This window comes from Ammospiza caudacuta, chromosome 1, assembly GCF_027887145.1.
Source record: "Ammospiza caudacuta isolate bAmmCau1 chromosome 1, bAmmCau1.pri, whole genome shotgun sequence".
Lineage (NCBI taxonomy): Eukaryota > Metazoa > Chordata > Aves > Passeriformes > Passerellidae > Ammospiza > Ammospiza caudacuta.
The window spans coordinates 80,640,882-80,667,826 of NC_080593.1; the positions used below are offsets into that span (position 1 = coordinate 80,640,882).

Here is a 26,945-nt window from a genome sequence, read left to right on the forward strand (position 1 = left end):
TTTAGATTTTTATTAATTTCCTGCTGTTAATATGCTCAAGATCACAAAAATGTACATTTTCACAAGTTATCACTTTTAGCTGGAATGCTTTTGTATTCCTGAACACAAATAATATGGAAATCATTAAAAAGCCCACTACAAAAACACATACTTATTTATGGTATGTCTATTTGTTCCAAAACAAGAATAAAATATAGACAAGTTTATTGATAACTGTCAGTGTTACTGTTGATGCAAAATAGATAATAATACTCTATACTTAAGTATTATAACTTTTCCCCATGCAGAGCAAAACCAAATCTAAAATAAGAAAATTATTTCATTCAGTGAAAAAACTTTCTTTGAATAAATAAAAGTACTTGCTGTGCAGGTTTTGACGAGATGAAGTTATTACAGCTATCAAGCCTTCTTAATTAAAATCTACAAATCATTTAACAAAACTGAATTCAAACTTTCAGAAAACAAAACAGCTACAATAGAGAACTCAGGTGTTTGTACTTATAAATATATATATACACACATATACACACAAATAAAAGGAGCATAAGGGATAAAATAGCTTTTCTTTACACAAAGGAACTGAGCACACTCCACAGACTCCAAGCATTACCATGAAGATACTTCATGCAGCTGCTTTGGCTCCTGCAGGCCCTGTTCCCATTTCTGCTACGGGCTTGCATTTTATCCTGCAGGTTTAATAAAACAAACCTGCCTCTCCCGCTATATCTCTAGGATAAGGAAAGGAGAGGCTTTGTTTCTTAATAAATCCCACCCTCTTCAATATAACCATTAGCCTGTGGCATTGTAAGCTTTTCATAAATATTTTGTGAGATCTAATACTTCTTCAAGTTAAGGCCCATTATTTTGAAATAATCAAAACACATTGATTCTTCTAGAAAACAGAACTGAGCAAAATGTTCCGTGTAGGAAGGTAAATCTCATTTACTTGTCCTGGACATACTACTTCAAACACAGAGGTCTAAATTAAATATATCAATCTTAGGCAAGGAGATTAATACATAATCAGAAGATAAAACATATATGCAACACTGCTGAATTCATATAATGCATTAAAAAATTAATATTTTCTGAAAATGCAGTGTTTTGACCTGTATTCCATGCAGAGCTTTCCCAGATGAATTGCAAAGGAAATCTTGGCAGGTAATGTTGAAATCAGCCCTTAAAGGATTTACAAGTTGACCAAAGCCATACACAGCCACTGGCTGTGACTCTGTTGGGTGTTACCTCTTACGCTGCCCTTTTTACTTTGGAGAAAGCAATGTACTTTACTCACTTACACAGGAGATCTTCCATTCATCTGGCACAGCATTCCTGTGTGCTGATTCTTCCCCCTGTGTAACAGTTCTTCCCCTTCAGGGAGCACCACTGGGTACAGACAGCTCCGTTTCACATGTCTGAAGTTAAGTCCAACCTGCTGCTGCTTGCTGTGCCCATCCCTGGAGAGAGGTGCTCTGGCAACAAGGGAAGCCAAGTGGATTTCAAGCAGCCATGCAGAGGCCCCAGTTTATATCCTCCCATACCAAGTAAATGCAAGTTAAATAGCATGGAATATAAACTGTGGGACCTCGGGATTTCCCTCCTCTGTGAGTCATCCTCCCTAGCTAGAGACAGATAGGAGTAGAGAAAGGCAGTCATTGCTTTAGGCACTTGAGTATAACCCATCCATGGCTGTCAGAGTAAATCCTTAGGCTAGCAGCGGAAAACCCAGCATAACATTTGCCTTTGTTGTCAGGCAGTCCAATTTTTTTTGTCTGACAGCCCTCAAACATCATTTTTTAGTCCCAGATAGTATAGCAATATATTTTGTGGTTTTTATGGCTGACTGATGGTGAACTGATCTGCAATGGGAAAGCAAAATGTTTACACAATAAACCCATAAACCATTTTGTAATCATTAATGAGCATTCTTAAGATTTTACTGCTGCTGATTAGAAACCTAATTCACTGGAACTGGTCGTTCACTATACAATAAAAAGGAAAAAAGAAAGTCACTGGTCCTTCACGTTCTGAAAAGGGGAATGTGATAGTAGTGGTCATCCTCAGTCACGAGAGCAATCTCATTCCATTCCCTTCGGTATTCAGCTGGATACTTCACTTGAAATTCCTCTGTATTAAACCTATGCAGTCTGTAAACTCGTATCTTTACTTCAAGTAAGTATCCAAGAAGAAACAGTTCAACCTAAAAATGAAAAAAATCTGTAAGACATTTATTTCTAGGCTTCGAAAACTAAGCTGAAGGTAATCCAAGTTAAGGCAAGTCATTTAGCTTCAAAATAGCCGACAAAGAATAGAAGGAGCTCTTTTGCTAGTGGAGTAAAAACATTAAAAGTTTGCGGGGATTCCCAACAGCCCTTCCCATTCTCTTTTGCATGTAGAAACATTCATCCTCTGCCTGGCACCATAAATAACCTGCTCCCAAGCCAGCTCACACAGCTGACTGGGGAGCAAGAAAGGAATAGCTGTTACCAAGACTGATACAACCTGAAAAAATGGGAAGCCTGCCACCTTGTGATCACTTGCTACATATGGAAAACATTACAGCACAAGCAAAAGGTTTCTTGGTACTTCACATATATGAAACTAGAGAACTAGCATCTTCATTGATAGTTCTTGCAATGGATTGCTTAATCAGGAAAAAAAAAAGGTTTGGGAAAAGTTCATATCCTTGGGCATAGCCAGACAGAGCAGAACTTTGTCCAGTTATAATCAAACTGCTCCTAAATCTGACTGCATCACGTAAAAATTGACTTGATAACTGAAATTGTAAAAAATAATTTCAGCCATCTGAAAGTGAAACCATTTGCAGAGTGGCAGTGTGGAGTTTGTATGTCAGCACTGAACTTCTCATTAATAATAAAACAGGAAACAAAAAGCTTAACTTATAAAGGTGATTAGTAGAGTTCTTACTACCTACTCTTAATAGGCATTAGATCTCAGGAGAACCACAGGGTGGGAAGAAAAAAGTGATGCTACAGGATTTGGCATAGTGGAACAGATAGGAAAAGCAAAACAACTGGTCAAAACAGCATAATCTAAAACTATTTTAAATATCAAAGTTACTACTGTTCTAAACTATGTCATTGATAACCTGTAGCATTTATTTTTGGTCCGCTCTTACTGCAGTTTTTTTTTTTCTGGAAGATAAATGGCTATCCTCAGTCTACTTAAAAAAATGGGCCAGCTATCATGGATGATGTATAATACAATCACCTGATCACTACAAAGATGGAGTAAGTTTTGTGATTTTTCATCTATATCCTTACCTGGTCTAAGCAAATAGAGTCCCCTATGGAGTTCAGATGATTCATCATGAAACTCAGAGGGTCAGATGAAGAGTCACGATCAAAGAGGAGGCTAAAAAGGTTGTGTACAGGTTTGCCCCTGCTCTTTATCTGCTCATAGGCTTCGACAACTTCATAGAGCATGATGAATTTTATGGCCTCATAAAGTTTGTATTCCTTGCTTTCATCAGAAAATAGTGTATTACACATGCTTCCTCTTTCTTCATGATCTCTTGTAGCACTTATTTCAGCCCACTGGAAAGCACACAGAAAAAGAATATCAGCAAAATTATTAAGAATTCTATTTAACACAAAAGATGGCAAAACAGGAACAGAAACCTGGTCTAAGTGTAAAGCAGCTATTAAATGACAGAGCCCAGGCACAACAGCATTTGCAGGCAGCAGCCCCCAGTCTGATCAAGGCCAATGGTTTGAGGTACAACAAGGCCAAGTGTTGGGCCCTGCCTGGGTGACAGCAACCCCAGGCTGTGCTACAGGCTGGGGACAGAGTGGCTGGAAAGTGGCTCAGAGGAAGAGAGTGGAAAAGCGGGGATCCTAGTCAAGAGCAGCTGAACATGAGCCCGTGTGTGCCCAGGTGGCCAAGAAGGTCAATGGCATCCTGGCCTGTACCAGCAATGGTGTGGCCAGCAGGAGCAGGGCAGTGATTGTCCCCCTGCACTCAGCACTGGTGAGGGCACACCTCAAATCCTGTGTTCACTTCTTGTCCCTCTCTATGAGAAGGACATTGGAGGTGCTGGAGTATGTCCAGAGAATGGCAGTGGAGCTAGTGAAGGGTCTGGAGCACAAGTCTGATGAGGAGCAGCTGAGGGAGCTGGGGGTGTTTAGCCTGGAGAAAACAAGGCTGAAGGGGAAATCTTATCACATTCTACAGCTACCTAAAAGGAGGGTGTAGCCAGGTGGGGGGTTGGTCTTTTCTCCCAGCTAACATGTCATAGAATAAAAGGAAAAGGCCTGAAGTTTTGCCAGGGGAGATTTTGATTGGATACCAGGAGAAAATTCTTCATCAAAAGTGTTGTCAAGCATTGGAACAGGCAGTCCAGGGAAGTGGTTGAGTCACTGGAGATATTTAAAAGTATAAATGTAGCACTTGTGGACACGGTTTAGTGCTGGGTTAATGGTTGGACTTAATGATCTTAAAGGTCTTTTCCAAACTAAATGATTCTATGATGATGGAGGTGGGAAAGGCAGCAAAGAAACCTGTTAGTAAAAACAGGCAGAAATCCATCTCACTGGCCAAACACCATCTTTACTAAAAAAAAAAAAAAAAAAAAAAAGAAGCTGGGAGCTATACCTCATGCCCAGTAATAGCATAAGGCATCACAGAGTTGCTTTGAAACAATTTGTTAATTGTAAGGATTTATTCATTCTTTTAACTTGAAACTTTTTTATTCAAAATGCAGATTAAATGCTTCATGCACTACCACAGCTAAAAGAACTACAACAAGCTAAAAATGAAAGCCAAATAACCCAACATTGGGAAACGCAAAGAGCAACCAGAACAAAATGATAACTGCACCTTACAACTACCAGGCCCACCTCAAGAACATGCAGCACTTTGGCACAGCAAGGGTGCAGGCAAGGGACCAAATCATCTGTTTTAATCCCCTCTTTTTCTTTCTCATGCTTTGTTTCTAGAGCTTAATTAGTCTGTTTGGGGTTTTGTTTTGTTTTGTTTTTTAATTAACAACTACTACCACTGCAGATGTGCAGAAACCCCAGAGGAGCTCAAGAAAGGTGCAAGGTCTTGACAGGCCAACTCTTTATCTCTCTTTCAGAAGGCTTTGGGGCTACTAAATCTCCCCATGTTTTAAATATTAATTATATTAAATAAGAATATTATAATATAATTCTTATATTAAATACGAATTATAGTCCTGGGTTGGGGATGATGGCAATCTGGCAATACTGAGCAGAGGGGGCAGTGAGGCTGACAGGTCTTTGCAATCAAGTGCAAGCTTACAGAGAGAAATTATAGCAAAAATGGATGATTAAAACATTTAATGGGGATAGAAGCAAAGAAAATACAATTGTTTTAGGAGAAAATTCATTGTTTGTTTACTCCTTTCCAGCTGGGAGGAAATCTAGAAGCATTTCATACACCATGTTTACTTTTAATCAAAATGATGAGATACTTCAGGAGCCACTTGATGGTAAGGACTAGCTGTGGGGACAGTGGCCTCCCTAACTTGCAGGGAACTCCTGAGTACTTGGCCTAGTGGATCACCAAAACCTGGATTCCCCTGCAGGAGAGGCGATGGCCCTCCCAGCAACTCAGCAGTGTGAACCTGGGGGGGAGGCTGGCTGCCCCACAAATATGCAACCAGGAGAAGCTCCTTAACTCTGTCTGAACCCAATTCTCAAGGCTTTTATTCCTCCCAACCATTTCCCAGATACTCACGTTTGTCTTTAAGGTCTCCATGCATTTGCGCAGCTTCCCAAAGGCATTGGGGCCCGTGTACCTTTCTGGCCCAAAACTGTACTGCTGAATCCAGTTACAACCTTGAGAATACAAAAGCTTTTCTGGGAGCTGGGAAAAAAAATAAAAGGCAAGCTAATCATAACCATAGCAAGAAGCAGAGTATAAGGTTATATAAATTTGTCTACATACAATTTACAATGTGGTTCTATCAGCTGTTTGTACAGTTCAAACAACAAAGTAAATGGACCTCACAATTCAAATGCTACGAAGGAGGAGCCACTTAACTGCCAAGTCCTTAAGAAACTTTTAAAACAGGGCCAGCCAAAAAAAAAAAAAATGAAAATATGCTTTAGCAAAATATATAACCCACACTCTGGAAAAGCTGGATATTTCCAAATTTAGTGAGGTATTTAGGATTACAGACACCTTCCAGTCTGCACACACATCTCTACAGGCAAAAGCTATAGATCCCACCTCCCTGTCACTGTCTCCTGAAAAAGCTCCTGGAGTTCAGGGCAGGATACCTGCTGCTCCAGCAACACAGCAGCTCCTAAGTGAGCCACTGAACATTGCATGGATGTGAATGGGGAGGATGCAAATAACCTCTTGTGTTAAGGGAGTGACATCTAGCAGGGTAGCAGGAACATTAATACATTCATCCATCCACTTCTACTATTTTTTTTTGTTACATCATTTAGACTCATGATCACATCGGTATACTTAGATTAGGAACAGTTTTTCAATTAAATGCAGTTCAATGGGTTTGAAAAACTTCTCTTTGAATTCTGACAGTGATTCTCCATTTTGACAGCCAGCATACCACTTTTCACATTGAACACAGCTTTCTTCTGCTGTGCATGGATAGCTAAAATGTGTTCATTTAGGAAATTAATTTTACCTTCAATATATCTCTTTCCTTCATCCATGAAGGAAAAGGAATGCCTTGGCTGAATATCTGAAAAAGCACCGCTCTAATTACACTGTAGTTGTCCCTCCTGACTTGTCTCAGGTATTTGATATGACAGCTCCTAAACAATTCTTCATATGCCTAGAAACAGACCAAGAAAAATTAGCACTAAAAAATATTAAGCCTTGGAAAAAACCCCCATGTTGTTTGAAGTCCAATTCCAAACTACTCCCTCCCATAAGAGGGAGCAACGGGAACAAGACAGTGTATTTTTAAGATTTATACACGCAGAAATGTTAAACACCATGTTTTTGTAAACACCTTGGACTGGCGCTGCCCATTAAGAGTGATTCTGCATTCCTTCCAAACCCAGCAACTCATTCGAGTCTCTGCACTGTTGCTACTGTAAACATTCACATGGTCAACAAAATTAGAGCAGATCAACATAGATTTAACCTCAACCATTCTAACAATTTGCACTGACATGTGAGATGCAGCAGCAAAAGGGCAGGAATGAGTATATGGAGAAAACTACTTCTGGCAAAAAACATCTCCTTACATTGACCTGAACCCATGGTGCAACACTGACCTGAGCAACAGCAGCTCTGTGCTGAAGTGGACGGCCCTTGGTCCAGCTACACACTCTGCATTACCACTGGCTGCCATCTGAGCCCTTGCTGAGACAATTCTGAGCAATAAACTAGCAGAGAATTAGGGAGAGGACTCTCCAAGTCCCACAGGCTCCATCACTTCCAGTTTGCTTCCTGAAGGGGGCAGCAGGATGGTCTCAATTCCTCATCCTCGGTTTATCTTGGTTACTCCCTCACCCCATCCCACCACCACTTCTCAGCTGCACTCTGTCCCCTTACCCTTACTGTACTAGCTGAGATAGCAAGCCTGTTAAACTCTTTCTGCTGAGGGAGTTTCCTGCTGCTTCAGCAAGCTTGAGGGCCTCAGAGAAGCCTCTTTCTAGATGACCTGCTTTATCAGCTCACCATCTGAGTGTACCACATCCAAAAGAGGACAGGAGCCAGCACAAAAGAGGGAGAAGGACTGTTTAGCTAGGACAAGGAGAGAAAAAGGGAGAGACAAGACAAACATGGGATTGTTCCTTTTGGGAACAAGCAAGCATGATATGCTGGATCTCACAAGACCTCATCCTAAAATGCACTCCTTACCATGGCAACTTCTACATGATGCAACCAGACATCCACTGACTGTTCCATATACAGGAGTCTCCTTTTCAGGTCTGGTCATCCACAAGGCTCATAGATTTTCTGAAAGGCTTTTTGCCCAGTATGGGCTTGCAAATTTATTAGAAGTTTTGCTACTTTCTGTTACTTGCTCCTCCAAATAGTTTTTTTCCCTTGTGTGTTGTCCTGTGAACTCTTGGTACTGCTGCATTCCTGCATTTAATGTGGCAAAACTGTAGCTTTTCTCTGTTCATCACCTGAATCCAATCCCAGCTTTTTGAAAACTATCTTCTTTTTTCTACAATGCCTTTATGTTACTGTTTATCCTTACCAGTAGGATAAACTTCTTTTCACCTTTTAAGTCCTTCTTGATATGCATTTGCTTTGAGATTCTGATAGCATGACCTAAAGCCAATACATGTCAAATACACCAGTGCAGTTGAACTGCCTGTCTTGCCAGCAGCACCCTGTGCAGGGGAAGAGAAGGCACTGGCACAGAAGCACCTGGGCTGGGTGCAGAGCTGGAGCAGAGGGACTGTGCCCAAAGGCATGGGATGGCCACCATCCAGCACCCGAGCTCCCTGCCTGCTGGGCAGCACCCAAGCTGGCACAGGTTAGATGCCAGCTCCTGCCCTGCCTGCCACCAGCTGCAGCTGATGATGCTGGAGAGGGCAAGGCTGCCAAGCATGGACCCTCAGAGCCTGGAAGTGAAATGGATGTGGTGCTTCCTTCATCCCTGGAGTAAGAGTTTTTACCTTAAATCAAAGGCTGGCCAAGTAACAGCACCTAAGCCAAACCACATTATTTGGGTTTGGGCTTTAGCACTGGGGATGATTTTTCCTGTTAAGGTTGCTGGTGCTAGAAGAGGGAATTTAGAACATATACAAGACTAAAACCTGATCTACATTTTGACCTGCACTGCTGCATTCTTTATTTAGACCTATGTTTGTCTGTCCCTTTTGCTTTTCATTTGACTAGCCAGTGCAGCAGGCCTTGATAGCTGCTGCAGCTGTTTGTGCTGAGAGTGCTACTCCTTTTCCAGGAGCTGGTTCTCCCCTGTCCTCATGCAGAGATTAAAATTTAACTCTTACCTCCCTCATCTGTTTGGCCTGCTTTGTTTCTCCTTTCCATTCTCTTGCACTATAACCAAGTAGATCAACTTCTGGCAGCACACTGAGATTCCCTAAATTGAGATTGATTCACAGATTAGTTATGTCCTGCTGTTGTGCATCTAAAGGGAAGCTGTGAGGGTCATTAATGAATGTGGAGTGACAACAAAAAGCTTACTTATAAGTTGCCTCTGAAGGTAGTTGCTCCACCTGAAACACAAATGATGGAACAGGTGTCAAAGAGGAGGTGTTGAATGTCAGTATTTACTGAAGTAAACAACAGTGTGGAAGATTAAAGTCTGCATAATAAAAACCTACCGTTTCAGCAGCTGTGCTAAAAAGCTGTACAGCCTTCTGCAATACCAAAAAAGAGCAGTGAGGAAGGACATGCTTAACATTAGCTGCACTTTCACTTTTTGCCACATGAGACACAGGGATTCCTTGCTGGCTGTTTTCCAGGACCACACCTCATGCCTTCCTAAAATAGGGATCAAAAGAGAAAGGAAAAATCTTATCACTGTTTTGAACTACTTGTTTCTGTTTGTTTTCTTGCAAAAAGAAAGATCATCCAAACATGATATCGCTTCAAATGAAACACAAAACATGACATGCAAAAGATTAATATATTTTACTTCAATTTTTCAAGTTTCTAGGGCCTTGGGAACATATAGTTCACATTTCCACAGTATCCTGCACACAGTGAAGGCTACATATGTAGTTACAATGGAGTCCCAGGAAGAGTGGCATCAAACACACTAATCAATAACAAAAAAACCAAAAATAACAAAAAACTGTTATTCTTTTTTACTTCAGGATGTGCTGATTTAGAGATGTGTACTGTCATTATTTTGTCTCTAAGTCGTGGCTTTAAAGACACGACTTTAAAGGTTCATAGGACTTACTTGTAGTCAACAAATGGGCCATATAAGGCAATATTAGCTGACTAAGCATCATATGACTGCCTGGGGAATTAAAGGAATGTTCCTGCCTCAATTTGGGTAAATTTAGGGTCAATTTAAAACTCCAGAGAAAGATTCTCCCCAGGGATTTGGTAGAAAGCTCAGGAGATCATCACAGAGAGGGTACACGCTTACTTCACAGACATAAACAAGGACAAGGTTCTGTCGCTTCCCTGGCATTACAGACAAGGTTAGGGAAGGTTGTCTATTGTTGATGAGAAGACCTACAAGTGAAAGAGGGCCTGGAGACTGAACAGTTGACAAAGGCATCATCTCCCTAAGTGAGAAATTTGAATTTAGGAAATTCTCAGAGCTCATGATGAACAGCTGCTCTGTTATTAACTTATTTATTGATTTAGTACAAAACCTTAAAAGAACTCAACTTTTTATAGAGGCATCCATAGAGAAGGCTGAAAAGATCCTTCTCCAGGGAGTCTGCAGAGGGGATTACTCATTCCACATAGTTTTATGTCAGCTGAACTTCTGCCCCTCCTGGCTTTAGCAGGAAATTTAAGAGGGGCTTAAGTTTTCCAAGTAAATTAAGCCCATGCACTGTGGACAACAATCCCATCAAAGAGTCACGTATCAATTCTAACCTTAGCAACAAGATAAACAGTGATGCGCTCATTTTTACGAGCACTGTTGCATATATACACAGAGCAGAGCTGATACTTGGCCTTTCTCAATATTCTGTTGTTTGAAGAAGTTTTATTACAAGATTTTGTATGCAAGTCATCTGGTGGTGAGACACAGACCTCAACTCTCCTGTGAACTAAAGGCACATTAAGAGCTGTAAATGAAAAGGTGTCCATAAAGTTTAAGTAATCAGAGGTGGGGTTGGTGTGCTAGTTCTGAAGCTCCAGAAAACTCCAGTTTATTACTGATGCCAAATAAAAGACAACAAAACATCAGCTGTAAGGTTTGGAAATGGAAAACTTCATAGAAAAACCAGGAACTCCCTCTTACAGCTCACACACACATATAAACACACTCCCACTCCCTCCTGGGGGCCACTGGTAGGCACACTCTCAATAAGCACACAAACTTCTACCTAGAGAAATGACAACCCCAGCAGAATCAAGCAACTGCAATTTTTTCTCTCTCTTCTTTAAGATAAATGCATCAGCATTGGAAAAAAACTCCATGGACTCTGAATAACTGAATCTTCTGTCCACTAGAACGGAACCTGATGGCTCACAGATGTTCAGCCCATGGATCAGTATCAGCCCAAGGATCAATATCAGCCCAGGGTATTCTGGATTTACACTGCTGTATGCAAACCAAATGATGACTGAAATTAACACCAGTTTAAATAAACAATATCAAAGGAAAGTTGCAGCAGACTTTAATTTCATTACGTAAAAGGACTGTATGGTCCACTCCCACATTTGATTTTGAACAAACTAGCTCTATAAAAAAAAAATCAAGAGCTGGTCCATCTGTTAAAATTACATACTTTGCATTATGGAGAACCAAGAAATACACGTGAATGCAAAATTTCTTCCCTTATCCCTTTTAATAGGCAGAAGGATGACAGCTCTGCATCAGTTTTTAAACTGAATCAAGCAATCTTTTGGAAAAGTTTTTGATGGTAATAATCCTGAAAAAACCTCAGGCTACTGGAGTTCAACCATCTCTCTTTCAATGCCTATGGCTAACAGGGGCTTGAGCAACTGCTCTTCAAGGAGTGCTGGGAAGCACAGGGTTACTGGTTTCCATCAGAAACACAAATCAGTGTCAGAGAACATGAGATAACCAAATAATGCTCGCCCATTTTTATTCAACATGGGTATTTCCCTAGAAGAAAGCCTAATGTACAATGGAAAAACCTGCAAACAAGTGATTTTGAGTATTCTTGCTACACTTGTATTGCAGCATACCCTGGACTTCATGAACTTTCCCTCCTGTCATGGGAAAGCTGCTGTTCGAACAGCCCTCTGCAATTCAGTTAATATTTTCAGTGCTCACGTCACATTTAGAAATTAATTACATTTTTTATTCAAGCAAATGACATTTAGAAGTAGCAGTTGGATCACAAAGTGCTGCTGGTAAAAAATACATCATAAGCATAAATTAAAGAAGGCAGCAGCTTAAAATAGACCTTGCCACCCCCCTCCCTGCACCTTTCAGAAGTCTTCAGAAACCAATGAGCAATTAAATTAATAACACATTAGTGGGGGGAACACAATAAGCCCACAGATTTTTACATTAAATCCATTCCCTGGGATAAGGGCACAATTCATCCTGCTCCTCAGGAGGCAGTGACAGCTAAGGAGCAGTTGGTGCTGTGACCAGCTGCTGGGCTTCCATCTTCTTGAAGATTGACTGTGAGCACCAGCATGACAGGGAGGCCTGACTCTTCTGCCATGCAGAAATTTGGAAGAACAGAGGCTGAACAGTGCTGGAGTTGATCAGGAGCTGATAGCAATGTTTATCTTACAGAGCAAGTAGTTCACCATGTTTTCTTCTCATGCCACATCAGCTTCCTGCTAGTGCCAAGCCTTAAGCTTTTGCCCCCTGCAAAGTCAGCAGGAGAGACACGCAGAAATAAAAAACCAACAAAAAAGGCCAGAAAAAAAGATAAGTAAGAAACACCTGTTTCATTCTCAAGTAACTCAGGAAGAATCTCTAAAGGATTTGCTTCACATTTGACTCCCTCACAATTTTTTTGGAGGCTGCCACCTTAATTATGCATAATTGATGAAATGCAAAATGTCAGAGATCAGTTGGGAACTAGCAGGCAGCACTGTATGCATTACTGAATATCCCAGCATGTCTGATGGTGCAATCACCCTTTATTGTTTTCCTCCATACCATTAACAAGGCCATCAGAAAGACAGCAGAGCATCTTCCCAAATTAAAACATGACAGAATGATTTCTTTTTGGGACATTCCTCTTCATGGTCTTTTTGGTACTGAAAGCAGGACATAGCACTTGTCACCATGAAGTGGCCAGGTTTCATACTCCCATCACACAAAATTATGTTCCCAGTTCCCAAAAAGCAGGTACACCCTCATTCAAAGAGGGAGGCAGAATGTGGGATGCCTCTGTGCCAGCCCTTCTGCTGCCCCACCTGAACCCCTCCTTCTCGCTCCTCTGTTGGATGCAGAGCTAGGAAGGGAGACCCCTGAACTGAGACATGCAAAGCTTGGCAGGGAGGCCCAAGTCTGCCTGTGTTCAGGGTGTGCATGCAGTTCTCTTCACGTTGCTGCACATTGCTGTTTTTCAGATTTTACACCATCAGCCCCCAGGTATGTTACAGAAAAGGCTAAGTCGCTCTTTTAAGGGAAAACAAAGAAACTTACCCTCATAGAGTAGGCTCAACCATGAGGCACATGTGTACGTAGACCTCAACTGAATGAGCCAAGAGGGAGACACAGAAAAATTATTAATTATACAAATTCAATACCTACAGAAGATTATATCACATAGGAGTTTAGAAGAGAGAAATATGTCTTTTTAAGTGGTGCCAAGAGATTACAAATTCTTTTGTTTCCCAGTTTATGATCAGCACCACACAAAAAAAAGAAAAATACTGAAAACAGATCAAACACCAAGATATGTGAGAAGCACTGCTTAAGTCAATAACTATTTCATTACAAACCCCTTCCTTTACAGAATAAAGCAACGTCAACTTGTTGAGCAACATTCACATGCTCTAACAAAGAGGAAAGATGAGGATGTCTCCTTTATATAATAAGGAAAAGAAAATAATTTGCAGACAAAGATTCTAATCATCAATGATTTATCACAAGTTCAACCATGTCTGCTGATCAGATACCTTCTAATCAAAAAAACCAAAAAGCAAATGAGAATGCCAGCCCCAAACCACAAGTAGAATCACACACTTATCTAGAAAAGAGAATAGTTTTGGTAACACTGAGGCCCATCAGTTGCAAGAAAGGTTTTATTTACACAAATCTTCTGCGTGGGGCTTTCCCAAGAGCCCTCTTAGAGCTCCCTCAGTCTTTTTTTTTTTTTTTTTTTTCAGAAAAATACAGAGAATATAGAACTAGCAGCCTTCTTCAGACTCCCTGATCATCAACAGGAACTGCTGGTGGTAATGTATCTATCCAGTTGCGACACAACTTATTGCTACTGTGCAGCAACAACTATAATGTGTTCTTACCTACTGGGTGATCACCTAAAATATACCCAACTAGAATTACAAAACCACTTTCAGCTATATAATCAAGATATTAATGAATGCCTTAGCCTGCACATACCATTTTCTCTCTACAAATGCCTATGAGAACAAAAGGAAAGTTCAGTTCTTCGTTTCCTGTACAATTCAGCTTCCTTTTTAAGGCACAGGGTGCTTCATCCAAGATGAATAATGCTTAGCCCCACTTCCATTTAAGTAAGAAACAGCATGACAGAAGCCTTCTGAGAATTTACAGTCCAGAATACTGGATGAGAAACACATGAAAAGCATTTCATGCCATTAAAAAAACATGAATCTCTCTAAAACTCTTATTCCTATTAAAAAAAATTAAAAAATAAAATAACCTCCTTTTAAAGAAGGAACCTATGAAATATCTGCTACTGTTTTTTTCTTAATGTGGAAAAAAATCCGTTCCCATTCAGAATTGCTATTTAATGCCTGTACACTTCAAACAGAACTTACGTAAATGCACTAAATCTATTATTTGAAAGAAGCCCACTCTAAGAATTCCTATTCTGCTTGCTGCAGAATTGCATGTTGAGTCAACCCTAATGCCATTCACAGTTGTTTCACAATTCTCAAAATGCTTTTCTTGTATTTTTTTTTTTTGCCATGCTGAATCCAAACTATAAAGGCAATAGAATGAAGTAATAACAGAATAAAGGAAATACTTTCCTCCTGAGCATCCTAAGTATAAATGCATATTTTTTTTTTTATGTTGATATGCCTAGATAACCGAAACCTGGTTAGGGGGGGAAAAAGAAGTCTTAAGTCTTTCTTAGCAATAACAGTAATTTTTCTCCTCCTGATTTTTAAATCTTGTTTGCTAGAGAGCACAGGACCTGCACCAACCACCCCACCCTCCAAGGATGCACAGTCACTAGGTGGCTGGGCATACCACCGGCAGCATTCCTCCTGGTCTCTCCAGGCAGAGGCCCAGTGGCAGCTGCCCCACTCCTGGGGTTTCCCAGTGCAGGAAGTGCCCCTGGCTCTGCCTGGATGCTTTGTAAGCACGCAACACAGGACAGTCGAAGGAATTTTTAACTATCTGGTGATAAAAAGTTATCCCAACTGATATCCAGGAAAACAGCAGGATCAAGTAACCCGTGACAAACAAAAAAGTCAACTCTTCTGAGCTTGATCACTGTCCAAGCAGAAAGCCAGCCCCATCTCACCAAACTATATCCATGTTGCTCATCATTCCCATCTCTGTACTGGGTCTGACTGCTGCACCCCACACAGATTTTGTGTCTGTCTTCAGAGCAGGGCCCTCTCCTGAGTGCACCCAGTTCTGTGTGTAGATAGTGCAGAGCTGTGCATTTTTCACGTGGATTAGTAATTACATATAATTTATGATTAATAATCACCAATTATTCCTATCTCCTGGGGGTGCACCAGATCACAAAGCCTGTGCTTCCTCAGCAGGTATGTGCAGAGTTATTCCAGCAGTGTTTTACTTGTGTCTCCCCTCTTTTCAAGGTCAATTAGAAGCACAAAGCAAGGCCAAAGAAAGCAAAATATCAAAGCCATCACTCTGAATGCAAATGGCAGAAATTGCTCTTGCATCTCTTCCCCTCTGCCTCTCAGTGCCCAGTCTGACCAAAGCCAAAACTTCAGCTTTATTCTGCACAGCTCATGGTACTTGTATGGAAGTAGCTGGAGTGTTTAAAGCCTGTTCCCTCTCCATCATCCCAAGGGCAGCACTTCCAAACTGGCATATTTTAATTAGCTCAAGCACACAGGAGTCCTCTGCCTTTTTGGGAGAGTGCATTACCAGGCACTTCTGGCCTAAAATACTACACAAAAAAAAAAGCATACTGAAAGGTAAAACTGACTGCATCAAGATAATCACTGAAATTTAAGTTATTCCTCAGTGTAATACCAAATTCATATCTAACAGAAACATTTCATAAAAAGGTGATCCAAGAACTCAGAATATTCTGTGCAAGAGCTTTCTACTTGTAAAAGCACATTATTAGTAGCATTAGTATTATCATGCATAATAATATCACTGTCATTACTGTCACTGCTAATGCACAGTTGGTATTTTTACAGACATTTGGATGCAAGAGAACTTTTAAGCAAAGCACTCCAGACATCAGTCACAGGGATCAATAGACCACAGCTCCCTGACACCTCTGCATTTGCTCAAACTGCCTAAAAATCAGACAGCTACATGGCAAGGACTAAATAAAATATTAATCATGCACTCCTGTAAAATACAGCTAAGTGTGACCTTGCATATTGAGCTCTTTTTGAGGGCCTGGCACTTGGCAGACAAAGTAAGCTTGACTTACTCTGTGAAGTAAGAAAATGAAATACAGGGTCCTGGAGAGTTTCTGTCATGGAGCCCAGCAGTATAATTTTTAAAGTTCTTCATTTATATGAAACCCCCTATTTTAAGGCCTTGGCCTCTGGCAAGAAGGTCACAGCTGAAATTCACTTGCAGGAAATAACCCAAAATGAAACCACAATTGAAAAACAATAAACATATCTCCAAGCTGCTCACAGACAAACCCCTGGCGTGGTGCTGTGCTCAGAGCAAAACTGGGAAAAGCAGGTAGGGCTTCTCTTTGTCGTACAGATAGACCTGATCTTGATCTATCTTGATCGATCTTGAAACCAGTGTTTAAGTTTGCAAAAGACTGATTTTGCACAAACTTGGCAATTAAAACCTTGCTGGCCATTCGAGGGAGGTGATTCTGCCCTCCCCTGTGGTGAGACCCCACCTGCAGTACTGCATCCAGCTCTGAGACCCCTGGAATTAGAAGGATGTGGACCTAATGGTGCAAGGTCCATGGAGGAGGCCATGAGGATGACCAGGGGGATGAAGCACGTCTCTAATAAGAACAGACTAAAAGAGCTGTAGTTGTTCAGCCTGGAAGGCTCCTAGAAGACCTTATAGCACCTTCCAGTACCTAAAGGGGCCTACAGCAAAGATGGACTTTTTATGAAGGAATTTAGTGACATAAGGGGTGATGGCTTTAGATTGAAAGAGGGCAGGCTTAGGTTAGATATTAGGTAGATTCTTCACTGTGAGGCTGGTGAGGCACTGGGACAGGCTGCCCAAAGAAGTGGTGGATGTCACATCCCTGAAAGTGTTTAAGGCCAGGTTGGATGGAGTTCTGAGCAGCCTGTCTAGTGAAAAGTGTCCCTGTGCATGGCAGGGGGTTGGAACCAAATGGACTGCAAGGTCCCTTCCAACCCAAACCATTCTGTGGTTTCCTGGTGGCAGCTGACCTTCAGGCAGTGCCAAGCACCTTGCCTTGGAGCTGCTTTGCTGCACAGATACAAGGGCAGACTTGATGATGGTCAAAGCCACATAGACACGACATCATATCAAGGCACTAGTTTGATGCTAAGGTACACATTTCCCACTTTCAAAGCATCATTTACCCAATGCGACTACCCTGCCCTGGAAACATAAATGCTGAACACTTCAAATATGTGGAAAACCTTAGCAACATGCTATGTATGGACAGGGCACTTGAGATGGGGTCCTGCTGAAGAAGAACTAGCAAAAGGACCAGAGACTGAGCACATACAGCCACATCTTGCCACACCTTTAACCCTCCACCATCACAGAATAGGGCTCAAGTAAGAGAACACGTCTTCTGCTCAGCCTACAGCATTCTCCTCAGAAAGATGTCTGTTGAAAGAAAAGTGCAGGCAGTACAAGCTGCCTTGCTTGACACATCCCTCTGCACAGGTACATAGTGGCATCTGTCCTCACTGGTGACATGGGGACAGGAGCCAGAGACACACACTTGCTCTCTCTGTCAGGAGCTTCCAGCATGTCCCCATAGGCTACAGAGAAATCCCAGGCACTCTGATCTGGAAGATGCCAAAAATGCATAGTGTGCAGAGCAGTGAAAAAATGGGAAGAAGCTACAAGCACAGCATAAGGCTGAAAAGAAACCAAAAGATGCTGACTTCAAAATTTCTCAGAAAATTCATGAAGAAAGCTGTACAAGTTTTGAAATATTTTACAATGTTTGCCTTCACTTGAGCCCTCTCAAGAAGTGGACAGTAGTCTCCTTACTTCCTTTATGTCCTCATTTATGCTGGGACACAACTCTTTTGGGTTTTTTGTAATGCTTTTATGTTATCAAGCAACAGATAGTCCAGTCACGAGTCACATTGTTCATGGGGAAAAAAACCAAACCTTTCATCAAACCAAATTTTGTAATATACAAACCAAACTCTAACACCTCAGAATTGGTACAAGATTCCTAGCAACAAACACCCCTCTTAAAACTGCCAGTGACTGCTTTTCATTGCTGTGGCTGAAGAAGTGGAACTCCTGTTTTCTATCATGAAACTCTGACCTTTCCACTAACAGGCAGCTGTTTCTCTGTCTTCCTGAAAGGTACAGCATTGTTGTCTGATCCAGAGCACTGCAACCATGCACTGAGGAACTGGCATCTGCCATGCTGGGAATGCCAGCAGTGGAGCACATGGGCAGAGCTCCCTGTTGCTGCTACACACTGGCACCAGGCCAGCTGCACCTGGCCAGGAGTGAGGAAAGGATGCCCTGTGCTCACTGGGCCTCCCCAAATTCCATCAAAGCAGAAAACACATCCTGAAGTGACTCAGGGCCAGATGTCAGAAAGCAACTCAGGTTAGTGTTTCACTTTAAAGAGTACTGTAACTCTTTCAGAAGTCAGACTGCTATCAAATGCCACTAGAATATGACTTAGGCAGCCCAAAGGTAATTAAAAAAATAATGTCACAGCCTAAAACAGGAGGAGATTAAGAAGCTCCTTAAGGTAAACCTTATGCCATTCTAATCACACCCAAATTTAGTTATGCAAGTGTAAGGAAAGCAGTGTAATTATATTCCCTTTTGACTCCTGAGCACTGGTTATTCCCTGTGTTTTTAAAACAAGTAAATTATAACCATAATAATCTCTCCTAGGACAGTCTGGCACCGTGACTCCCACAGTTCAGCTGTGTGGGGTCAGGAGGTTCAGCACAAGTATTTCTGAAATCTCAACTCATTTGCCTGGGTAGTCATGCAAGATCAAACATTTTCAAACATTAAGCTCAAGAAAAACTGCATACATTTTGGAAAAACCCTTTCATGTTTGTTGTCTGATCCTTGGTAGATAAGATGTGAAGATTCAACTGGAAACTATCTAAGAAACAGGTGGACAGAAAGTCGTGATGCTGAATGGAAAATGAACACCACCTAGGCAGGTGGTGGTGTTTTTTCACTTTAACATATTCCAAACAGTTAAAGTCAAAATCCCCTTATATCCAAAAATGGCAAAAAATCTCAGAACTACAAAAATTAATTTTTTAAAAATCCCAAATACAGATACTTATCCATAAAAGCACTTAGATTTAAATGTTGACAAGCAGTTCATGCTGTTTCTCCCCTCCAAAATCAATTCCAACACCATTCACCTGGTAGTGTTTTATAGATATGAAAATGGCATCTTTTCCTCCTACCACCAGGAGACCACCCTCAGTTTCTAATCAAATTATCTGTCCACTAGCAAAGAAATTAAATTCTTGAAGAAGCACACTTCAGTGACTACAAAGAAGCTTTCTTAGCCTGTCATTACTTCCTGTTTCACATATTTTGCCTCTTTGTTTCACCACTTGCTGAAACTGGAGCGGGCCAGAGGACGGAAGTGGGAATAACGGTACTTGCACGAATTAGCAATGGAGCAGGTAGCACCATGCTAGCTTCAACTCACCCACTAAATACCACAGAAATCTGTCTCTCTCTCCACTGCAAAAATGAAAGTATGAGCTGCATGCAATTTGTACAGCTCCTCCAAAGAGAAAACAAGCTGGTTTAGTAAGAAAGGCAGTGCAAAATGAGAACGGGATGAGTAACCATCAAAGCAGAAATGTACCACAGAATGTACAGCAGAAAAGCAAGTTGATAGTGCACAGTATGCTCAGTCTGAACAACCACTTCTCAGTGACATAAGAGATCACAGGATCATTTAGGCTGAAAAAGGCCTTTAAAATTAAGCCTAACTGTTAACCCAGCACTGCCAAGCCCACCACTAAACCGTGTCCCCAAGTGCCGCATCTATATGTCTAATAAATATTTCCAGAGACAGTGACTCAACCACTTCCCTGGGCGGCCTGTTCTGATGCCTGAACGCCATTTCAGCCAAGAAATTTTCCCTGATATCTAATCTAAATCTCTCCTGGTATGACTTGTTACCTGAGAGAATAGACTGACCCCCTAACCTGGCTACAACCTCCTTTAGGTAGTTGTAGAGAGCAAAAATGTCAACCCTGACCCTTCTTTTCTCCAGGCTCCAGTTCCCTCTGCTGCTTTTCATGGAACTTGTGCTGCAGACACTTCACAACCACAGCTGCTCTTCCTTCTCTGGACACGCTCCAGCCCCTCAGTGTCTTTACTGTAGAGAAGGGCCCAGAACTGGATTTGAGCTGTGCCCTCAGCAGTGCTGAGCACAGTTGGACAATCACTGCCCTGCTCCTGCTGGCCGCACTGTGGCTGACACAGACTGGGATGCCCTTGGCTTTCCTGGCCACCTGGATCATGTTCAGGATTCCTGACACCGAGAACCACCTGCAGCCGGCCCCGTCCTGGATCCTCCTGAATCACACACACCTGCATTTATGAGCCCCTTTTTCCTAAACCTTCACCTTTCTGACGGGAATACAAGCCAGTCTGCAACACGTAGATTCACACTGCACATAGTAAGGAAAAGAAAAAAACAAAAATAAATTACCGCCCCCGAAGCAAAGGCCCAAAGACCGGCCGAATGCCCGAGCTGAAAGAGGCTCACGCTGCTGTTTTACAATCCCGATCCCCACGCATGCCGGCACCAATTCCGCCCTCAGGACACAGCAGTTCCCAGGGCAGCTCAGCCCCTCACGCTCCCAGCATTTCCCCTCACGCCCGCGGCCCCCGGCCCCACACGGGCGGGAGCACAGCCGGGCTGTCCTGCCGGGATAGCCCTAGGAGCAGTTTTCCGGCTACCGCCACTCCTGGAAAACGGCCCCCAAAGAGTCAAGTGGAAAATAAAGCAGGGGGGAAAATAAAGAAACGGCAAATAAAGCCAAACCCTCGCCGCGACTCCGGGGGCCCTCCGAGCCCGCCCACCAGCCCCGCCGCGCCTCACCCGCCCGGCCGCTCTCGTCCTGCCTCCCCGGGATCCCGCCCGGCTCCAAAGGCAGCGCCGGCACCTCCTGCTTCCCCGGGATCCCGCCCGGCTCCAAAGGCAGCGCCGGCACCTCCTGCTTCCCCGGGATCCCGCCCGGCTCCAAAGGCAGCGCCGGCACCTCCTGCTTCCCCGGGATCCCGCCCAGCTCCGAAGGCAGCGCCGGCACCTCCTGCCTCCCCGGGATCCCGCCCGGCTCCAAAGGCAGCGCCGGCACCTCCTGCCTCCCCGGGATCCCGCCCGGCTCCAAAGGCAGCGCCGGCACCTCCTGCCTCCCCGGGATCCCGCCCGGCTCCAAAGGCAGCGCCGGCACCGCCCGGGGCGGGGATCCCGCGGGGCCGCCCCGATCCCGATCCCACCCGGCCGTGCCCGGGAGCCGGGAGGGAGGGATAAGCCCTGTCACCGTCTCTCGGCCTGTCTCCCAGCGGAGTTCTCCATTTCCACAGCAACCCGTGCCGTTCCTCCGGTAGTGAGATACTGTCTGTGCTCGGGTGTCACACCACGCTCTTTTACATTTTGTAGCAGCATGGAATCATGCCATGGTTTGACCTGGAAGAGGCCCTAAAGATCATCTAGTTCCAACCCTCTGCCATGGGCAGGGACGCTTCCCACTAGACCAGGTTGCTGAAAGCCCCATCCAACCTGACTCTGAAACTCTTCCAGGGATGGGGTTGCCTGAAACACTTCTAGGGATTCCAGCTCCCTGAATGGAGACCAACACCATCATCATCTGTTTGAAATATAGCCATTAAATGTAACCACAACTTAATAACTTTGAAGTTATTTGTTGTTTTTTCCCTGCCATTAAATGTTGATTCCCTCACCCTTTAACAAAATGGTGTGCATTCATCCAAAAAGAAATTCCCCTTTGCCAAGTACCTTCCCTTATAATAGCCTTTTATGTGTCATTTCTCACATGTATGTAGAGAATTTGCATAGACTGGTATACTTTCTTTTCTGGCTACACATTAAAGAATAGTATTCTTCCATCTCATTAAGGACTTTGCAGGATAAACAGAAAGGAATTGTGATGGTCCTAACAAAGACTTAAGTCTTTTACAGAGTTACAAGCAGTTTGCTCCCATACAGAGCCAAGACAAGCTTACACAATCTTCTGTTATTGGATTTTGTTTGGGTTTGTTTGGTTTTTTCCCCTAAAATACCACAAGATATTAAAGTGGTTGAAGATCAAGACTTTTCATGAAACACTGAAGAGATTTATATCACCTGGCATGAATATCAGATTTTTCTTCCTCCATCTCAGTTAATCTGGGCAAGGAACAAAATAGGCAAAACCTGCTAAATATTGGTGTGCCAAGCATTCACTTAGTTGCATTTGCAGAAAGTCATAGACACATTTATCCAAGTAAATCTAGGCTTAAAACCCAGCTAAAAATAGCAAAAGTAAACAGTTGACTTTAGAGGCCTAAAGCTGTCTGTTGTGTAAGTAGCACTGTGTGCCGCTCCATCAAAAAATCCATTTGAAAAAAATTTCCTAAGTGCCACCTCTGTGCCTCTCCACAGCACCAGTTACCTGGTGCTTTCTCTCTGTACTTGCAGATTGTGTTCAGTGTAGCTGTGTCTCAGGAGCTGCAGCTGAGAGACATGCCAGAGTACAGCTTGCATGGCATCCACCTGCAAAGGCTTGAAGGCGGCTGGAATTTATTTATTTTATTTCCAGATCTTGGCTGCAGTTATCACATCCTTCAGCTTCTCTTTCCACCTTTTTTCGTGCCTTGGCCAGGCCAGTGTTGGTGGCAGAAGATGGTTTAGCATTGCAGTTAAATCCAGGTTTGCATCTTTCTACATTCTCTTAACCTTAAGAGAATTAAGATCTTAGGATTTAATTGATGATTTATCTGTGCAGGCAGGCTTGAAAGTGAATGTTTATGTGGCTGCTGACTCATCAGAGGAGAGAGATTAAATGTATGGTACAATGTCTACAGATCAAGCCCTGTATCAGTGAGCCCTTCCCTCTTCACAGCTCTCTGCTCTCTCCCCCATGCATTTGCAATCTGGAGCATGGCCTTGGGCCTCTATGCATGGGGGTAAGCCCTGGGACAATCAATCAATCAATCAATCAATCAGTCAGTCAGTCAGTCAGTCATTCAGAGATCACTTACCTGAAACCTCTTGAGAGACTTTTTTAAACTAACACTGTCCATAGTGCCCTTTCTTTCTCCTTAAGCTCTTTCTGGACCTCTTCCCTGAGTCAATAAGAGTTTTCTATGACCTTTGCAGGCTTTGGCAGGAAAGTGTTGTCTCTCCTCCTTATGAGTGAGATGGGACAGCTTCCACCTGCCTCCCTCCTTGGTGTTGGATACAAACACCACTTTAAGACTGAGCCAGGTAACACACAACCTGTTGGATATAAACACCACTGTAAGACTGAGCCAGGTAACACACAACCCTCCTGCACTGTTGGGCTGGTCTGTGTGTGCTGTTCCTGTGAGATGAATGTGGGTTAGGATAATCCTGGAGAGGGCAAACAAGATCCAGATCTGAGCTGGTATCAACAGCAGAAATGGAAATAGCAGCTAACTGGAAGGCAGTTTCTTTCACAGACTCTGCAGAATTGGAAACATGCTGCTTCAGAAAATGTCAATTTCTCTAAAATATTTCAGAGAATCATAGAATGTTTAGGGCTGGAAGGGGCCTTGAAAAATCATCTAGTCCCACTCCCCTTGCCAGGGATGGGGCATCCACAGCCCTCCTGGGCAACCTGTTCCAGCGTCTCACCATCCTCACAGTAAAGGATTTTTTCCTAATATCTAACCTAAATTTCCCCACTTTCAGTTTGAACCCATTACCCCTTGTCCTATCACTGTAGCTCCTGACAAAGAGTCCCTCTCCAGCTTCCCTGCAAGCTCCCTTCAGACGCAGGAAGGTTGCTAAGAGGTCTGCACACAATCTCCTTTCTCCAGGCTGAACAACCACAACTTTCTCAGTCTGTCTTCCTGGAGGTGCTCCAGTGCTCTTATCAACTTCATGGTCCTTCTCTGGATCTGCTCCCACAAAACAATGTAGAGAGACAGAGCAGGCCTTACACAGTGCATGCATTCAGTAGGTTTCAGCAGAAATAATGCATTCTGTGCTTTTCCTCTGAGTAGGCAGCAGCTCTGCAGGGACAAGGGGACAGCTCCAGGGAGCTCAGACTGGAGGCAGCCTAAACTGAATTATCTTCCTCCAGACTTCCTGGTCATGGCATTTTGCATATGTTTCTGATACTCAAACAGGGCTATGTGCTGATGGAAAAGTTGTACTACTTAGGGATATTTATGGCATTTTCTTCCTTTAGGGGAGTATTATGAACTTTCCCACAACATGAACCTCCAGGTTCTTCTGCAGGTCATGGCATTTCCCAGCTGCAGCCATGACAGTGACTACCTCCCTCTGCTTGTACCCATGTGAGAAGTGCACAGCAATTAAAAAAAAAGCTTATACTGAAAGCCATTGCTAAGCAAGTGTGAAGACATTTTGCCTGGGTCTGTTTAAGCCCACGAATCAGTAGCCAAAGCAACTGCTGTGCTCATCTGCAGGTGAGAAGCAGGATTATAATCATGGCACAAAGAATGTAAGCAATTCCAAACGAGTGCTGAGACAAAGGCAGCAGCATCCAACCCAGTAAAAGTAGGAAGCCGAGGTGCAAAACTGGTGACAGCTTCCTGCTTCAGTTTTTCAAGCCCTTTTTAACAGTCAAGAACCATTTCCTTGTTTATCATAACTTATTACTACTATCAAGGTCAGGTGGTTTGACACACAGGTAAAAGTAGTAACCATGCAGCTGCAATCAGCAGCACAGGGTTTTCTCTAGGTGATCACCAGTTTGTTGACATGCCAAAATTTATAGCACAGCAGAATGAACTTACCGACTCTTCTCTCTGAGCTAATTCTGCTTCTGTTTTTGTGTTCAATGAAGTGGTTTCTGTTCTTGCTGGCCCCTCTGTCATGTTGCCTCTGCATCTCCTCTCCAGAGTATCACCCCCGGCTGGACTTCTCTCCCCTGGTTGCTTTTTTCTGGGGTTAGAAAAGGAGTCTCTACAGACTCAGCTTGTCTTCACAGACCAACAAGCTGTGAAAGGATCTGGCTTCCTGTTTCATTTCCGCTAAAGTCTTCAAAGTCACACAGGCTGTCTATGCTTCTCCATATCCAAGCCACAAGAAAAAAATTGAGCATAACTCAGCTATTTATAAAGGTCACATTGCTATCTCGCCCTGCATCTCCCAAGCTGTTGGAGGGATGGAGATTGCAGGGTGCTTTTCAGACTGTGGTGTAGCACCCATACATGGCACTATCTCAGTGGTAGTCCACACAGAGTCACAGCGTCTTCTTTTCAGCTCCAATGTCACGTGTCATTGCTAAGCTCAACATTACTTATCCTGCAATCCATGTGCCTCCTGTAGAAACAGTGGGATCATGAAGAGGAAACAGGTGGTCCACACAAACATGCCTTCCTATGGTTATGCACCATGCTATGTAAAAGCAAAGTTTACACAGAATATGGTTAAATCACTTCATAGGTATGGGCTTTTTAACTGGAGTAAGCAAAGGGTCCTTCGAAACCGTCTTTCCTTTTCCCTCCTAACTTATTGTTTTAGGTTAAATGAGAAAAATGTTTTCTTACAGTCTAAGACTATTAAATCATTCTTAATTATGCTCTTGGAAGATATATCAGAATACCACAGCTTACAAGCTCATTAAATCTAGTCTTCCAGTCTGAAAATACCCACAAGTTCTTGTTTCAGAGGGAGAAGCCACTTGCCATTGTCTCCCAGAGATTTCTACTCTGTTAACAGTTGCTTCACATTTCACATGCATTTAAAAAAAACCAGTACAATTACTGACTCACATTTTCCCTTTCACTAGAATGTCAGCTTCCCTTTCTACCCCTTCTATTGCAGTATTTTTGTCAATTTAGTTCTAAAATGCTATTTTTCCATAATCACCTCAGATCAGGAGTGTTTATTAAAAAAAAAAAAAGAAAGGTGGTGTTGGGGTTATCTACATTACATTATTATTTTTGTTCGCTGGCACCTCAGGAGCTGAAGGTGCAATCTGCTCTCCCTGCTCCAATCTAAGCCTTGGGCCCCATGACTTCAGGCCTCCTAACACTTCTTATTTCACCATTTACTGTGGAGGAAGGTGGAGAAGAACAAAGAATTTTCTTTCCTAAAATATTCACTTGCTACATTTGAATGCTCTCATACTATTCATGCTCCATGCCATGAGCATCCAAAGGCAGCAAGTGAACTCTTAAAAACAGTGTTTAAATGTGTGTATATACATACACACACACACATACACACAGACACGTTTGTATGTTTATATGATTATATGTATATAGGTGTAATTTTTTTTTTTTTTTGGTCTGTGTTCCATTCCCATTAGCAGGACAAGATAGTTCTGACAGTAGAAAAACTGTGGGCTGGCTACAGGACCAGTGCAAGGGAAGATCTGGAAAGAAAATTAGTAGGACACAAGAAAGAAACACTGCACATCACATGGCCTCTTTTGCCTTCCTTGCTCAGTACTGGGTATTTGGTTCATTGTTTTTTTTCTGTTTTTATTTTTGTTTTTTGTTTTTATTTTTTTGTTCTGGGTTTTTTTTTTTGTTTTTGTTTTGTTGGTTTTTTAATAAAGCAAAAAAAGGGAAGCTGTTTAGTTTCAATTTTACAGTGAAAATTACCCTTCTTTTCTGCATTGAATTCCCTTTA

General features: G+C 42.6%; 1 protein-coding gene across 3 annotated transcripts; it reads right to left on the bottom strand.

Moving 5' to 3' along the window:
• OTULINL (OTU deubiquitinase with linear linkage specificity like) lies at nt 1–25,272 on the bottom strand. 3 transcript variants are annotated; one of them, XM_058812765.1, is made up of 8 exons: nt 25,100–25,272; nt 9,270–9,429; nt 9,130–9,161; nt 8,934–9,025; nt 6,641–6,790; nt 5,722–5,850; nt 3,285–3,557; nt 1–2,200 (listed from the first exon to the last, which is right to left on the bottom strand). In XM_058812765.1, the coding sequence occupies exons 1-8, from the start codon at nt 25,191–25,193 to the stop codon at nt 2,021–2,023; spliced, it is 1,110 nt and encodes a 369-aa protein (XP_058668748.1). In that variant the 5' UTR covers nt 25,194–25,272; the 3' UTR covers nt 1–2,020. The 3 variants fall into 3 exon arrangements, with proteins under 3 accessions (XP_058668748.1, XP_058668757.1, XP_058668766.1); XM_058812774.1 differs by lacking the exon at nt 25,100–25,272 and adding an exon at nt 21,192–21,409; XM_058812783.1 differs by having other exon boundaries at nt 1,978–2,166.
• Nucleotides 25,273–26,945: the final 1,673 nt, after the last annotated feature.

Bases quoted from the DNA above. Each gene is read 5' to 3' on its own strand.
- OTULINL (XM_058812765.1), bottom strand. From the start codon at position 25,193: ATGCAGAGGCAACATGACAGAGGGGCCAGCAAGAACAGAAACCACTTC. The intron at 5,851-6,640 runs GTAAAATTAATT...TTTTTTTCCCAG, and splicing joins AGGAAAGAGATATATTGAAG to CTCCCAGAAAAGCTTTTGTA. The intron at 2,201-3,284 runs GTAAGGATATAG...TTTCATTTTTAG, and splicing joins ACTCTATTTGCTTAGACCAG to GTTGAACTGTTTCTTCTTGG.